This window comes from Eurosta solidaginis, chromosome 2, assembly GCF_040869045.1.
Source record: "Eurosta solidaginis isolate ZX-2024a chromosome 2, ASM4086904v1, whole genome shotgun sequence".
Lineage (NCBI taxonomy): Eukaryota > Metazoa > Arthropoda > Insecta > Diptera > Tephritidae > Eurosta > Eurosta solidaginis.
The window spans coordinates 70856555-70871690 of record NC_090320.1 but is presented as its reverse complement, the minus strand read 5'-3'; the positions used below and the strand labels follow the sequence as shown (position 1 = coordinate 70871690).

The following is a 15136-nucleotide window of genomic DNA, read 5'->3' as shown; positions in this document are numbered from 1 at the left end:
GATTACTAGGAAAAATTATACTCTTTCTGAAATTAATAATTTCTAAACCTAAGAAATTTAAATATAGGAAAAAAGGATACTCCATACATATTTTGCATTTAAGTATTTACTAAGTATTTATAACATATGAATATCTTTTAACTTAAGTAATTAATTAACCCGAAATCTACCAATGCCTTTTTTAACGCGTTTAAGTCGAACTACATATATGATAACCACGTATTTTACCGTTTCTATGAATGTCGGCACAGTGCTCTGTTTAGAGTTGTGCTTTTTCTTTCTGTTACTCAACTCTATAATTTTTGGCGAAAGAAGTTTTTGCAGCTGTGCAAATTATCAAAAATTAATAAAGAAATGGACGAATTGGACAAAATCGTAAAACAATTACGTGGAGACTTGTTTATTGAGGTTTTCCGCGGTAATTAATTGGTTTATTAAATGGTTTTATTATTTTATTTACATTTAGGTACATACATACATAAAGACGCCGGCTTTACCAAGGAATCTTTGTTGCTGTTGAAGTCAAGCCATTTGGATACCCTTCTTAGAACAACAAATTATGGGCAAAGGGTAATTTTTGAACATAATCTTCTCAATTGGCAAAACGAACAGGTAATGCTAAATGCCATCTACATATGTTCAAAATCTGTATACAATTTTCCCCATCCTTTGTGGTGCTTTACGCATCTTTTGCACTATACCTGTCACTGTAGCTAGTGCAGAACGTTCCTTCAGCGTCCTTTTATAACCGCACTGCGTTACCCGCTTTACGCAACAAAACACATCCCTGCGTGCAAGTGGCATCGCCGTCAGCTGTTGCTGAACAGCAATGCCAATTGCACTCAGCAGTGGCAATTTAATTCAGCTATAGGAAAAATGGCAACGCAGCGTGGGTATATATGGGGGTAGATAGACAACCGGCATATTATAGAGACGTGAACTAAATCGTAAAGTCTAAACTATGAACAGAAATTAAAAAGTCAAAGTTAAACTTAAAAACTAAGAACTAAAAATGTGTAAAACAAAGTGGTAAATAAAACAATTATAAATTATGAATTTTTTGGCGACCTTTTATTTTTAAATATGTATATATAGCTGGCTTTAGGTCCGTGTTTTATAATTGAAAAATTAAAAAATACCCTTTGATTCTTCTTTTAAATCGATATATTTCGATTGCTCAACGGCAATCATCTTCAGGATTGTATGTAGCAACTAACAAAAATAATAAAAATAACAATAAACAAATTTTGCATTTTACATTTCACATAAATACATACTTTTATTAACACGTCTGTTTTGTCCGACGTGGAGTATGGTACTGTTTTTTAGTGAGCAGGTGTTTGTAGATATGTGCGCTGTGATCTACGTCGCTCTTATAGTTCAGTCGTGTGTTAGTCGGAATATTAATAATGTGTAACATTTCTAGTGTGAAGCGTTTGTTATAGTGTTGTTCCTGTTGCAGTATTTTAGTCTCATCAAAGTTTGGTGTGTGGCCGCTGTCTGCACAGTGGGCCATGAGTGCTGTTTTTTGATTATTAACTTGATGGCAAAATTTAAAATCAGACTTATGCTGTGAAATTCTCGTTTTGAGTTTGGACTTTGTAGTACCTATATATATATTATTGCACGTTTCATCGCTATTGCCTTTACATGGTATCTTGTAAACTACATTATTTTTTTCCATTATTGGTATTTTCGATTTTGTTTTGTTAAATATGTTTTTTAAAGTGTTCGTAGGTTTATGCGCAATTTTTGTAGTTTCTTTATCATAGCAGTCAGATTTTGCTAAACATTCTGATATCCGCGGTACATAAGCCACCGACTTGAAAATAATGGGTTTATCGGGAGTTTTTGGTCTATTTAAATTTTTGGTTTTTCTTAATAAAGTTTTTATGGTTTTTTTCGGAAAATCATTGTTTCTTAGTAATGTGAAAATTTCTTTTTTAACTTCTTTGTGGTATACTTCATCTGAAGTCTGCAACATTTTCCGTATACAGCCCTTTGCTGTATTCATAATCATTGTTTTCGGATGTTTTGAATTAAAGTTTATAATTCGTCCTGATGCTGTAGGCTTTTGATACCACTTTAGTTTTAATTGATTTCCTCGTCTGTTTATTATGGAGTCCAGGTATGGTAATTCCTCGTCGTTCTCTAGTTCTATACTAAATTTTATATTTTTGTCAAAAGTGTTTAGTGTGTCAAGTGTGTTTTGTATTTCATTTTCTTTTATTATCGCGAATAGGTCGTCAACGTATTTGGTAAGTATTCTTGGTTTATGTCGCAAATTCAGCATAGTATCATCTAATAATTTTTCCATAACTATATCCGCTATTATTGGGGATGTGGGTGCACCCATCGGCATTCCTTTTAGTTGCGTATAGATAGTATCATTGAATTTGAAATATCTGCTCTCTTGAATGCAGAATTTAATTATTTCCATGAACAGCGTTTTTGGTATCTTTGTGTATTCTTTAATTGTATTCCATTTCTCTTGTATTATTTCAAGTGCCAATTGTATCGGGATGCTAGGGAAAAGCGAAACTACATCAAAGGAAATAAGCTTTTCATCTTCGTATATGTATGTATTGTTTACTCTTTCTTTAAACTCAATTGTGTTTTTAATATTGTACGTAGAACTCGCCGTTACGTTTTTTAAAATGTCTGCCATATATTTGGACAGTGTGTAAGAAGGTGACCCAATTGCTGAGCATATTGGCCTTAATGGAGTTCCTTCCTTATGAATCTTCGGGAGGCCGTAGATTCTGGGTGGCTGTGCGGTAGTTGTTATCATTCTTTTTCTCTCCATCTTTGTGATTATTTCCATGTTAAAAAGTTTTTCTACTAGTGCATTATTCTTGTTTTGTAAACGTGATGTTGGATCCTGTCTCTGAACTCTATATGTTGTTAGATCCATTAATATATCTTCCATTTTCTTATTATACTCTTCAATTTCCATTGCCACCGTTTTATTCTTATTTTTTTTTTTATTATTTTTGTTAGTTGCTACATACAATCCTGAAGATGATTGCCGTTGAGCAATCGAAATATATCGATTTAAAAGAAGAATCAAAGGGTATTTTTTAATTTTTCAATTATAAAACACGGACCTAAAGCCAGCTATATATACATATTTAAAACAATTATATTTAAAGAACTAAAAACATTTATTGAACTAAAATAGGGAAAAAGTAAGTACGTGTAAGTGTGCGTGTGTGAAGAACACGTTTTTGGTGTTTTCGATGGACACCTTAAATGGCGACCGTGACGCCGGGCCTCGGCATGGCGGCCATAGTGGCGAAGAGGCACGAAAAATCAAAAAAAAAAACCTAAAAATTTAAAATCCCAAAAAAAAATTTTTTATCAAAAATGAATTAAACAAACAAAAAAAAAAGTATCAATATTACAAAAAAATTTTTTTCTTGAATTAAAATTTAATTTACAAAACCAAAAAAAAACATAAAATCAAATAAAAATCCAAAAAAATTACAAAATTCAAAAACCCTACAAAAAAATAAAGATAAAAAAAAAATGCAAAAACTTACAAAAAAATTAAAAAACTAAAAACTTGCAAAAAAAATGTTCTTTAAAAACACAACTGTGAAATCTACAAACCAATTTAAAGAAACTAAGAAAGACCCTACAAATATGAGCAAAAAATTACAAAAAAAAACCAAAAACGTTTAAAAAATTACAAAAAAATTATAAAATTCAGAAAAATTTTTACAAAAAAACGTTCTTTCGAAAACTTTAAAAAAAATTACAAAAAAAAATACAAAAATTTGAAAAACCATTACAAAAAAAATTACAAAACATTTAAAAAAAAAGAATCTACAAAAAAAAAAAAATAAAATAAAAAATCAAAAAAAAATTACAAAAAATACGAACATTTAAATCAAAAACGAAAAATTATTAAAATTTACAAGGAAAGGCAGTGTTGGTGGTGTATGGCAGTGGCTAGTGAAAAATTATCATAATTTAAAAGACATGTAAAGAACACATAGACACGTATAATACAAAAACTAATTAAAAAACGGAAATAATAAGAAATTGTTTTTACTAATAATAAAAGAAACTAAACGGCAGCAGAAATAATATATAACTTAACATTTACACTTAAAACAACAAAAACTAAAGTTCTGGAAACCTGTACCAAATTCTTGGTGAAAAAATAAACGGCACTAGCCACGCCACATCAATAACGGCAAACCACCGTACGACCTGAATAGCGGAAAAAATAAGTGACGCCATCCAAAAGCAGCAGCATCAGCAGAACATGCACGCAGTAGCAGAACTCACAGCGCAGCAGTAGAACAACAGGTGCAGCAAGCGGTAAATCGAGCCAAGCAGTAACTGGTATGGTGTGCAAAAATTTTCCATTATTAAAATTAGCTTAATATTTTTCAATTTTCTTTAATAAAATTAAAACACATTTTATATTATATTCACAATTTCATTTTTGACACTAACTCTTCATACTCATTAAAATGTAATATATTTTATATTATACTCATATCTTTTTTCTCTTAAATTTTCAAATATTATTTTTGCAAACTCATTGCAAAATACAAATAAAAATTAAATTAATTAAATTAAATTACTCACAATACTTATTACAAAAAAAAAAAAATGTTTTCTTGTATTATATTCATACATATTTTTATATGTGTAGGGATTATAGGTAGGCACTGTGGGACAGGGTCGGACAAAAACAGAAAAAAATTTTTTTTTCCATAATTGCATTGCTTCAACGTTTTGATTATTAAAACAATTGCCAAACTCAATAAACGTTTTTTTTTTTTTTCTAATTTTAGTCCCACTCTGCCCTACAATTGGCTTCATCAAAAACAATACAAAAAATAAATTGAAAAATAATTTTTTTTTCATAAAGCGGTGGTTCCGTAATTAACCAAAAAGATTTTTTTTTGCGTAAACGGCGGTTCCGTACAAAGCCAATGAAATTTTTTTAATCCCGGTGCGTCCGAGGATATTCGTATTACAAATTTGAAAAGATGCGGTGCGCCCGTATCTATAAAAATAAAACCATACAATTTTAATAAAAACGGTGCGTCCGTAAAAGCACAAACACATTGAGATCTTTTTAATAAAGCGGTGCGTCCGTTATCAACAGCCAAGTCATTTTACCAAAATAAAATATTTTCCTTTGAAATCAATTTAAATTAAATTACTTCAATATACATTCAATTTATCATTAAATATTCAGTCTTTCATTAAATTGCCGAATAATTCTTTCAATTTCACATCAACATTCAATTCAATTTCAATTTCTGTTAAACTTTCGTAAGCAATTTCCACAAATTCGACTTTAATCAGTTTAAATATTTCTTCTTTGCTTCCTACTACATATGTTCCTTAGAAACCAAAAAGTAGTTCCCAGAATTTCAGAACAAGACACAGATTCCGAAAATTCCAAAAATTCAGATTCCAATTCCAAAAATTTTAATTCCGAAAGTTCCGATTCCGAAAATCTCGATTTTAAAAGCCCAGTTTCCGAAGGCTCAACCACATATTCGCCCAGTACAATCAAAAACCTTGTTGTTAGACTTTCTTTGTCCAGAGAATTTCACGGATTTGAGGAATTGTCCGAAACAAATATTTCAAATCCTCCTAATTCCGATACAAATATGGCGACTCCAGAAGAAAAAAGGACATTTATCGGCATATGTGCTGGTATTATGCGTGAAAATTATAGCGGTGAGCCCCTAGGTCTCGAATCTTTCATTACTAAAATTGAGTTAATCGAACAATTTGTCGACGAAAATTTAACTGACATTTGTATTTCATATATTAAATCCAAACTCGATGGTAAACTCGAGAAGCGATACCAACTCATGTACTTTCAGTTAGCGATATAAAAATAGCACTACGTAACCGTATAAAACCCGACAACTCCAAAGTTGTGGCCGGAAAAATTGCATCTTTGCAAGTTAATAATAATAATTACACCGATTTTGCAAAACGCGTCGAGGAATTGTCTGATGCTTTAGAGCGTTCGCTCATTATCGAGGGGATTACTCAGACCAAAGCCCATGAAATGGCCATCGAGCAAACAGTTAACGTTTGCCGATTGAACGCAAAAACCAGTTTAGTCAAATCAACCCTTGCTTCAACCAATTTTCAGCTAAACTGATTGTAGAACAATCAAATGAAATAAAAGAACGTCAAGTTCTAGCATTTAGAGCTCGGAACAATAACTTTAGAACTTTTCAAAGTAATTACCGAGGTCGAAATTTTCAAAATCAAAATCGTAACTTTAACAATTATAGACAAAATAGACCATCCTTTAGTAACAGTAACTATGGCAGCAACTTCAATCGCGGCAATCAAAAAGGCAAAATTTTCGTTCCAGCGGCGGAAATCGGAATCAGCCTAACAATAATAATAATAGCAACAATAGTCGCACTAGCAATAATAGCGGTTCTAACACTTCCAATAATAGAGGTAGAAATGTAAGCGTCCGGGCTTTAAACAGGGAAGCTCCTCAGGAGCGAACACTGAGGGAGGACGAGACAAATTACTAACTGATTCAGCTCACAATTTTTCTTCTAAAAACGTTTATTGTCTTAACTTAAATTATTCCGATTTTATACAAATAAATATTACTGGCTCTAACAAATTTTGTACATTTCTAGTCGATACACAAGCACTTCGTTAATTAAAATTTCTTCTCTTAATAAAAATTTGTCAATTAATATCAATGATACAATTAATATTACTGGAGTAACTACAGATACAGTTTCTACATTATGTACAAATGACAATAAACAATTTTTATGAACAAAAACTAAGACTAAACGATACGACGCCAGTATACATTAAAAATTACCGCCTACCGTATTCGAAGCGCGAAGAAATAAATAAACAGGTTAATAAATTATTGGAAAACGATCTGATCGAAAATAGTTGTTCGAATTATAACAGTCCCTTGATTTTGGTACCGAAAAAAGACCTAAATGGCCAAAAATTGTATAGAATGTGCGTTGACTTTAGGGCTGTAAATAAAAGTTAATTGCCGACAAATTTCCTTTTGCACGTGTAGACGATATTTTAGATAACCTTGGCCGTGCGAAATTCTTTTCTACTTTAGATCTTTTTTCGGGTTTTCACCAAATCCCACTTCACAAAGATTCAAGAGACATAACATCTTTTAGTACTGACCGCTAAGCTTTTCGATGGAAGGTGTTACCATTTGGCCTAAACGTAGCTCCAAATTCATTTTCAAGAATGATGTCAATTGCATTTTCTGGTATTTCACCCAACCAAGCCTTTATGTATGTAGACGATATAATAGTAATTGGATGTAGCGAAGCACATCATCTCAATAATCTAAAAAAAGTTTTCGAAACCTGTAGGAAGTTCAACTTGCGACTTAACCCAAAAAAGTGTAATTTTCTTAGGCCTGAAGTAACCTTCTTAAGGCATAAATTCTCAGCAAATGGTTTTCTACCAGACGATTCAAAAATTGAAGCAATTAAAAGGTATCCTAAGCCATGCGATAAAGATGCTGTCCGAAGATTCGTGGCATTTGCAAATTATTATAGGAGATCCATTCCAAATTTCGCTTCTTTAGCAGCTCCATTGAATCATTTGAGTAGAAAAAAGGTTGAATTTAATTGGGATATGGCATGTGAGTTAGCTTTCGAAAAACTAAGAAAAAGTCTGATTTCTCCAAAACTATTACAATATCCAGATTTCACCAAAGAATTTTTAATTACGGTTGATGCTTCAAAGTTAGGTTGTGGTGCGATACTGAGTCAAAATCATAATGGTAACGACTTGCCAATTTGTTTTGCTTCAAAATCCTTTAGCAAATCGGAACAAAATAAAGCAATAATAGAATTAGAACTTTTGGCAATATATTTTGCAATAAAGCAATTTCGTGCATATATTTATGGCACTCACTTCAAAGTTAAATCAGATCATCGTCCACTAGTTTATCTATTTAATATGAAAGATCCGTCGTCGAAACTTTCCAGAATCCATTTGGAATTGTCCGAATATAATTTTACTATAGAATATATTAAAGGAAAATCTAACGTAGGTGCAGACGCATTATCGCGAATTTCAATTCAAGAACTTAAAAATTCCAATAATCAAATTTTAGCGGTACAGACGAGGTCTATGACGAAACGTCACGAACAGTTACAGCAATCGGCTGAAGACATAAACGAAGAAAATGTCAAATTACAGGTATTCGACAAATTTTCATATAATTTTTCCAAGAAAATCCATAGGATAAAAAGCCAAATATGTCATGACAACGATAATGATAAAATCAATTTAAAAATATATGCGCATTTAAAACATAAAAAACTCGAGTTAATTAATATTGTGTGTACTAACAAAATAATGCAATTAGATAAATTACTTTTGAAGCTTGAAAAAGAAGCTGGTAAACACAACATTAAGAAAGCAGAATGGCAAAAAGATGATCAGTTATTTAAATATTTTTCTATTTCAAATTTTAAAAGTACAGGGAATTCAATTTTAAAAAATTTACAAATACAATTAATAGAACCTGTCGAAACAGTTACGGACAACGACAAAATACTTAAATTAATGGAAATTTACCACAATGACCCTATATCAGGATGTCACTGCGGAAATAAAAAGCTTTACTCAAAAATACGTACAAAATATTATTGGAAAGGTATGACCCGTGATATTGCCACATACGTCAAAAATTGCAAAAAATGCCTTTTGAATAAAGTCAAGCCAAAAACCAAAGAAAATTTGGTGCTTACACAAACACCCTGCAAACCATTCGATGTCGTGGTTATAGATACAATAGGACCTTTGCCTGAGTCGAATAATGGGAATAGGTTCGCGATTACCATTATGTGCGACCTAAGCAAATACCTAGTTACAATATCAATCCCTTTAATGACAGCAAAAACAATTGCAACAGCCATTTTTGAAGGCTTCATCCTCATTTATGGCATAATGAAATCAATTAAAACCGATTTAGGAACCGAATATAAAAATGAAATTTTCTCTGAATTAACTAAACTCCTAAAAATCGAACATAATTTTTCTACAGCTTACCATCATGAAACCCTAGGTACAATTGAAAGAAACTATCGGGTGTTTAATGAATATTTACGAGTTTTTCTAAATGATAACTTCCCCGATGGGACGTTTATTTGAAATATTTTACATTTTTGCATAATACAACTCCTAGTACAGTTTTTGATAATGGATTTACTCCATACGAATTAGTATTCGGTAGAAATGTTACCTTACCAAATTAAGTTCAAAAGGAACAAATCGATCCAATTTACAACGTTGAAAATTATGCAAAAGAAGTAAAATATAGACTACAAAAAAACGCATAAAATAGCAAAAGATTTAATTAATAAACATAAAATTAAAAATAAGGACCTATATCATAAAATGGCGCGTCCGTTAGCTATTAATATAAACGATAAGGTAGTAGTACAAAAAGAACCTAGAAATAAACACGAAAGCATTTACCAAGGACAATATATAGTCACAAAAATTGATGAAGTTAATGTCACGGTTTTTGATGAAGTAAATAAAAAAGAAAAAACCGTTCACAAAAACCGAATCAATAAGGTAAACTAAACATTTTTTTTTCTCATACAAATTTACAAACTAGCTTGTAACTAATTTTAAATTTTCACTACTCTGTTATTGAAGCATGAAATTTCAAATTAAAATTTATATTAATATACGAAAAAAAAATTTCAATTTGCATGTAAATTAAACCAAATATTAATATGCACGCACTATTTGTAATAAATATATATAATACATTAATTTAGTACAATAGAAATTAGAAAACAAATTACATGTAAGTAATTGAATTAATGATAACAAAATTTCATATGTAAAAGAAAAAATTGTTCTGATTGAACGAATGAGAAAAAAGGGGAGGACACCCTAATATTATACATTCATTCAACCAAAACAATTTGAAAGTCATGAGAACAAGAAGAATATGACACATCTGATCAACTTGTCAGATTCTTCTATTTCTAAGGAAGGGTGGTATAACCGCACTGCGTTACCCGCTTTACACAACAAAACGCACCACTGCGTGCAAGTGGCATCGCCGTCAGCTGTTGCTAAACAGCAATGCCAATTGCACTCAGCAGTGGCAATTTAATTCAGCTATAGGAAAAATGGCAACGCAGCGTGGGTATATATGGGGGTAGATAAACAACCGGCATATTATAGAGACGTGAACTAAATCGTAAAGTCTAAATTATGAACAGAAATTAAAAAGTCAAAGTTAAACTTAAAAACTAAGAACTAAAAATGTGTAAAACAAAGTGGTAAATAAAACAATTATATTTAAAGAACTAAAAACATTTATTGAACTAAAAAAGGGAAAAAGTAAGTACGTGTAAGTGTGCGTGTGTGAAAACACGTTTTTGGTGTTTTCGATGGACACCTTAAACTTTCAAGAACCAAAAACTTTCGTAGATCGTTTTCATCTCAAGAGCGAGTTTCAGGACTTGCCTCGCTTTGTGCTGAATCCGTTTTGGCTAGACAGTTAAATTTTGATATTATTATAAAAAAAAAATTTGCGGCGAAAAAAGGAAGAAACGCCACTCTTTGATATCCGAACCTTCTATATTGAATAATTAAAATTTATAATCGTCATTAAATTTATCAGAAATGTATTAAAGTGTTACCAAATAACTAGAATAGATTATTTGAAACAATATGTGGCTGATAAAAGAGAATTTTGTTCTACGTTACAATAAAATAATACAAATAGTAAATATTCTGTGTTAATTTTATTTTCAGCTCCTAGTCCAAAAACCATTTAGTTGATGTAGCAAAATTTTGTTTTGATATAATCCATCAATAATGATTAATGAATGAGACGTCATTAATTCAAATTAATCAAATGTATTAGTAGATTTTTTTTAAGGGGCCCGGAAATTGTTTAGTCCCGGGCCCGGATTTTCTCTCTACGGACCTGTCTACAACTAATTGAAGTACTAGGGTTCATTTTCATTTTTGGATGTAATTAAAAATGTCGCCTGTTTATATTCTAAATCCTGTACGCGTTCCTTCAACTCTTCAAGTGGGATGTCTCGCTTCCCATGTATACCACGTAATTTGCATAGTATAGCTTTTGAGAGATAAATTCTTGATGGTTTCCGGGATCCAGCCGGGCCATTTGGGGTATCTTCCGGCATCATTTCTGGATGGTTTTGGAGATCCGTCCGGGATCCCGTCGGGGTCATTTTGGGACTATTTCTCGACTAATACGGGATCATTTGGGGACCCTTTCGGCATCATTTCTGGATGGTTTTCGGGATCAGTATGGGATCCCGTCGGGGTCCTTTCGGGATTTTTTCGGGATCATTTGGGGTCCCTTCCGGCATCATTTCTGAATGGTTCTCGACATTCTCCATCACTTGTTGCATCTCATCATAACTAGGACTAAGTTTTTTTTTTCATTTACATACATACATATAGAAAACAGTGGAAGACATTTGGAAGAAATCGGTCGACGGAAAACATATTTTGGAATAATACAGTAAGCAACAAGTTCTCAATCCGAAATATAGGAAATTGCTTGCAGCTACTACTGCAGCCTATTTGATATCTTCCGGTGTAAACAAAAATCCAAAAACATTTGAGTCACTTGCTAATCAGATCGCATCTTCATTTTTAAGCGAATCGAAGGTATACAATAAAAATCCGTATTATTTTAAAAATTTATGTAATTTTTTGCCTTTATCAGGATATATATTACATACATAAAAAAGGCCAGAAGCAAGGCGGGTTTTTATATACCAAATATCACAATTCCTTATCAAAACTCCGGCTTGATGGGGTTATATCTGAAAAGCCCAATGAAAAGGAACAACCCTCAAAGGCAAGGAACTCCTGTACATGTAAGTAGGAACGGGGAGTGTTAGAGGGATTCAGAGTGGGTGTTGAAGGTGATCTTTAAAAATTAAATGAACGAATTTTTCAGCCTCACCCATCCCAGCGGTAATAAAAAGGTGAGAAATATAACTAGGGTTGCCAGATTTCTTTTGGGGAAATTCAGTACATTCGCCTATTTCAGCTCTAAAAAATCAGGACAATTCGGTAAACTTTTGTTAAAAACAAAATATCTATAATTCACAGCGAGTTTTATTAAGTATACATTAAAAAAGGAAATATACATTGTAGCATGTGTATATTATATAATGAGTGACTAATATATTTGCATAGTGTTAGCTAGGATTAAGTTTAAGATCATTCCAGTGTGGCAACATTGTTATACATAATATCCAAAGCTTGCTGTTAACTAAGTATACTGTCCACAGCTTTCTGTTAGATTAACATAAACATATCCGTAAGTTCTATTTTTTACATTTTCTACATTTTTAAAAGCTTTGTCAAATTTTCAATAAATAGCGTGTTCCTCTGAGTGCTCGTTCATTTGGATTGCTAACGTTCACTCAAGAGGTAAGATATAATTAGATAGGGCACGCTGGTAAAATGTGGAAGACGGACAATGCAAAATTGGCCTCTTACATATATACCAGCGTATACATTTATATATGTGTGTAAAGCAAATACTTAGACGAACAGCGAAAAGCTGATCTCTAGTATTTGTTATTGGATAGGCAAGCAAATACTTAGACGAACAGCGAAAAGCTGGTCTCTAGTATTTGTTGTTAGATAGGAATTTAATAATATATTAGGCGAACAGCGAAAAGCTGGTCACTAATATTTTTGATTATAATATATGACACGAACAGCATAAACCTCGTCTGTCATTAATGAAATTCTGTAATTTTGTTTACTTTTAAGGTTTCAACTTGTTTCAACTATTTAATCGACTTTCATCTTTATTCTCTTACTAAGTTATAATATTCGCACATCACGTTGCAAATAAATTGTTTTAAAAACCAAACCCTTACCCTTGCTCTTTAATTATTTTACAATTGGCGCCCAACATAGTGGCAAACCTCTTGAGGAATTCAAAAATCCCTATTCGCCGAAGCGAACGTTTAAAAGCTATTTCTTACGCATCTACAAAAATGCCTACGCTCACTGAAGAACAATTTGCGAAATTTCTGCAATCAGTAGTTCAGGTTAATGAAAGACCTGGCTCGTTTTCTCGCTGCACTGCTCGCTACAAGGGTGAACGTAGCTCCGCAAAAGTTGAGGAATTCATTGCGGCAATTCTGACTTATAAAACAGTCGAAAAAGTACGCGATGAAAACGCAATAAGCGGTATGCCAATGGTCCTCGAGGGCGACGCTGCAGAATGGTGGCGTGGGGTAAAGTCTGAAGCACAATCGTTTTCCGACGTAATACGTATGCTGCGTGAAGCCTTTTCCCCTCCAAAGAAATCATGGCGTATTTATGTAGAGATTTTCGAATTGAAACAGCAGAAAAATGAACCAACTGATACCTTCATCCGAAAGAAACGTGCGCTATTTTCCCAATTGACCAAGGAGCCAGCCGAAGCTGACCAATTAGATCTATTGTTCGGATTGCTGCACACGCAAATTCGTGATAAGGTAAAACGTCACAAAGTTAATAACTATAACGAACTTTTAAAAGAACCTCGTGAAGTCGAACTATGCCTACAGGAAAGAAAAATTCCTTCTGCGAACACTGAGGAATCTGAAAAGTTAGTCGGTGGTCCAGTACGTTGCGGATTTTGTCACAAAAAAGGGCATAGCACCGAAGAATGTCTCAAAAAGAAAAATGCAAAAGCACAAGAAACGCACACTGAAAAGCTAGCTCAAGCACAATCGTTAAAACCCAAGTACGCGTGCTACGGATGCAACGCGCCAGGTGTAACTCGTGCAAATTGCCCTAACTGTATTAAATTCGAGGTCGTAGTGAAACCGAACTCGGTAAGCTTCAATTCTTTAAATATCACAATTGGTCGAGATATCCCAGTTGTCAATATAGAAATGTTTGGTGTAGCAGGACAAGCATACTTTTACTCGGGGGCAAGAACAAGCGTTGCTAGTGTTAACCTTAAACGGGTTATGGATTACAAAGGGTATATTTTCAAGAAAGTGAGGTGTGACATTACACTCGCCGACGGCAGATCCTCGTTTGAAGAATGCTTAGCAACCATTTGTAAGATAAATATTGGTGGAAAATGCCTCGATATCCAATTTATTATAGTATTACCCAATGCAAAAAGAAGCCTACTAGGTGCAGACTTTATGGAACAAGCAGAGATTGTCTTGAACATGGCCCAACGATACTGGTATATTGAGAGCGATCCTACACAACATTTCGATTTTGCAGATCCATTGCCGCTTGAGTTAAATCTTGTAGAGACAGTGAAAGTAAGTGGTCCTATTGGCAAACGTAAACAAGACGACGTGGTGATAGAAGAAAACCAACAAAAAGTGTATATGTCCGAATTTGAATATTATGGCCCGGAAGTGCCAGATACATATTCACCAGAATCTATTCAGAATATATTTAGGGATTCTCTTCCACCAAACGTTATAACACCCGAAAGAGCTTACGGTGGCGGGTTGTTCACTGGAGTCGTCAGAGAACCCAGGACAACAGAACTACTTTCCGTAGACTTTCGACTTTTAAAAGATAGTGATGGTTTAGAGCTAACACTAACCGAAAAGATGCAGCTGAATGACACTTTAGAAGCGCATCCAAATGTTTTCGGTGCATCTCATGAGCCTACTCCATTTGCTCAGCATTATATAGATACGGGTGAACACGAGCCCATCGCATTACCACCATATAGATTGTCCTTCGCTAAATTCCAGGAGTTAAAGAGCAAAATTCACAAAATGATTGAAAACGATATTATCGAAGAATGTGATTCAGCTTGGTCATAACCGGTTGTTATGGTACCGAAAAAGGATGGAAGCATATGTGTTTGCGTAGATTATCGCAAACTAAACTCCATAACGGCGGCCACCGTGGTGTGATGGTAGCGTGCTCCGCCTATCACACCGTATGCCCTGGGTTCAACTCCCGGGCAAAGCAACATCAAAATTTTAGAAATAAGATTTTTCAATTAGAAGAAAATTTTTCTAAGCGGGGTCGCCCCTCGGCAGTGTCTGGCAAGCGCTCCGATTGTATTTCTGCCATGAAAAGCTCTCAGTGAAAACTCATCTGCCTTGCAGATGCCGTTCGGAGT

General features: G+C 33.4%; 1 protein-coding gene across 3 annotated transcripts in view; it reads left to right on the top strand.

Moving 5' to 3' along the window:
* Positions 1-14907, top strand: part of LOC137239884 (uncharacterized) — a 235849-nt gene extending 220942 nt beyond the window's left edge. For all 3 annotated transcript variants that reach the window (XM_067765657.1, XM_067765656.1, XM_067765655.1), the window contains exons 2-3: positions 467-612; positions 12808-14907. In XM_067765657.1, the coding sequence (XP_067621758.1) occupies positions 13038-14831 (1794 nt within the window). In that variant the 5' untranslated portion in view covers positions 467-612; positions 12808-13037 and the 3' untranslated portion in view covers positions 14832-14907. The remainder of the gene's footprint in view (positions 1-466; positions 613-12807) is intronic.
* The last annotated feature ends 229 nt before the right edge of the window (positions 14908-15136 follow it).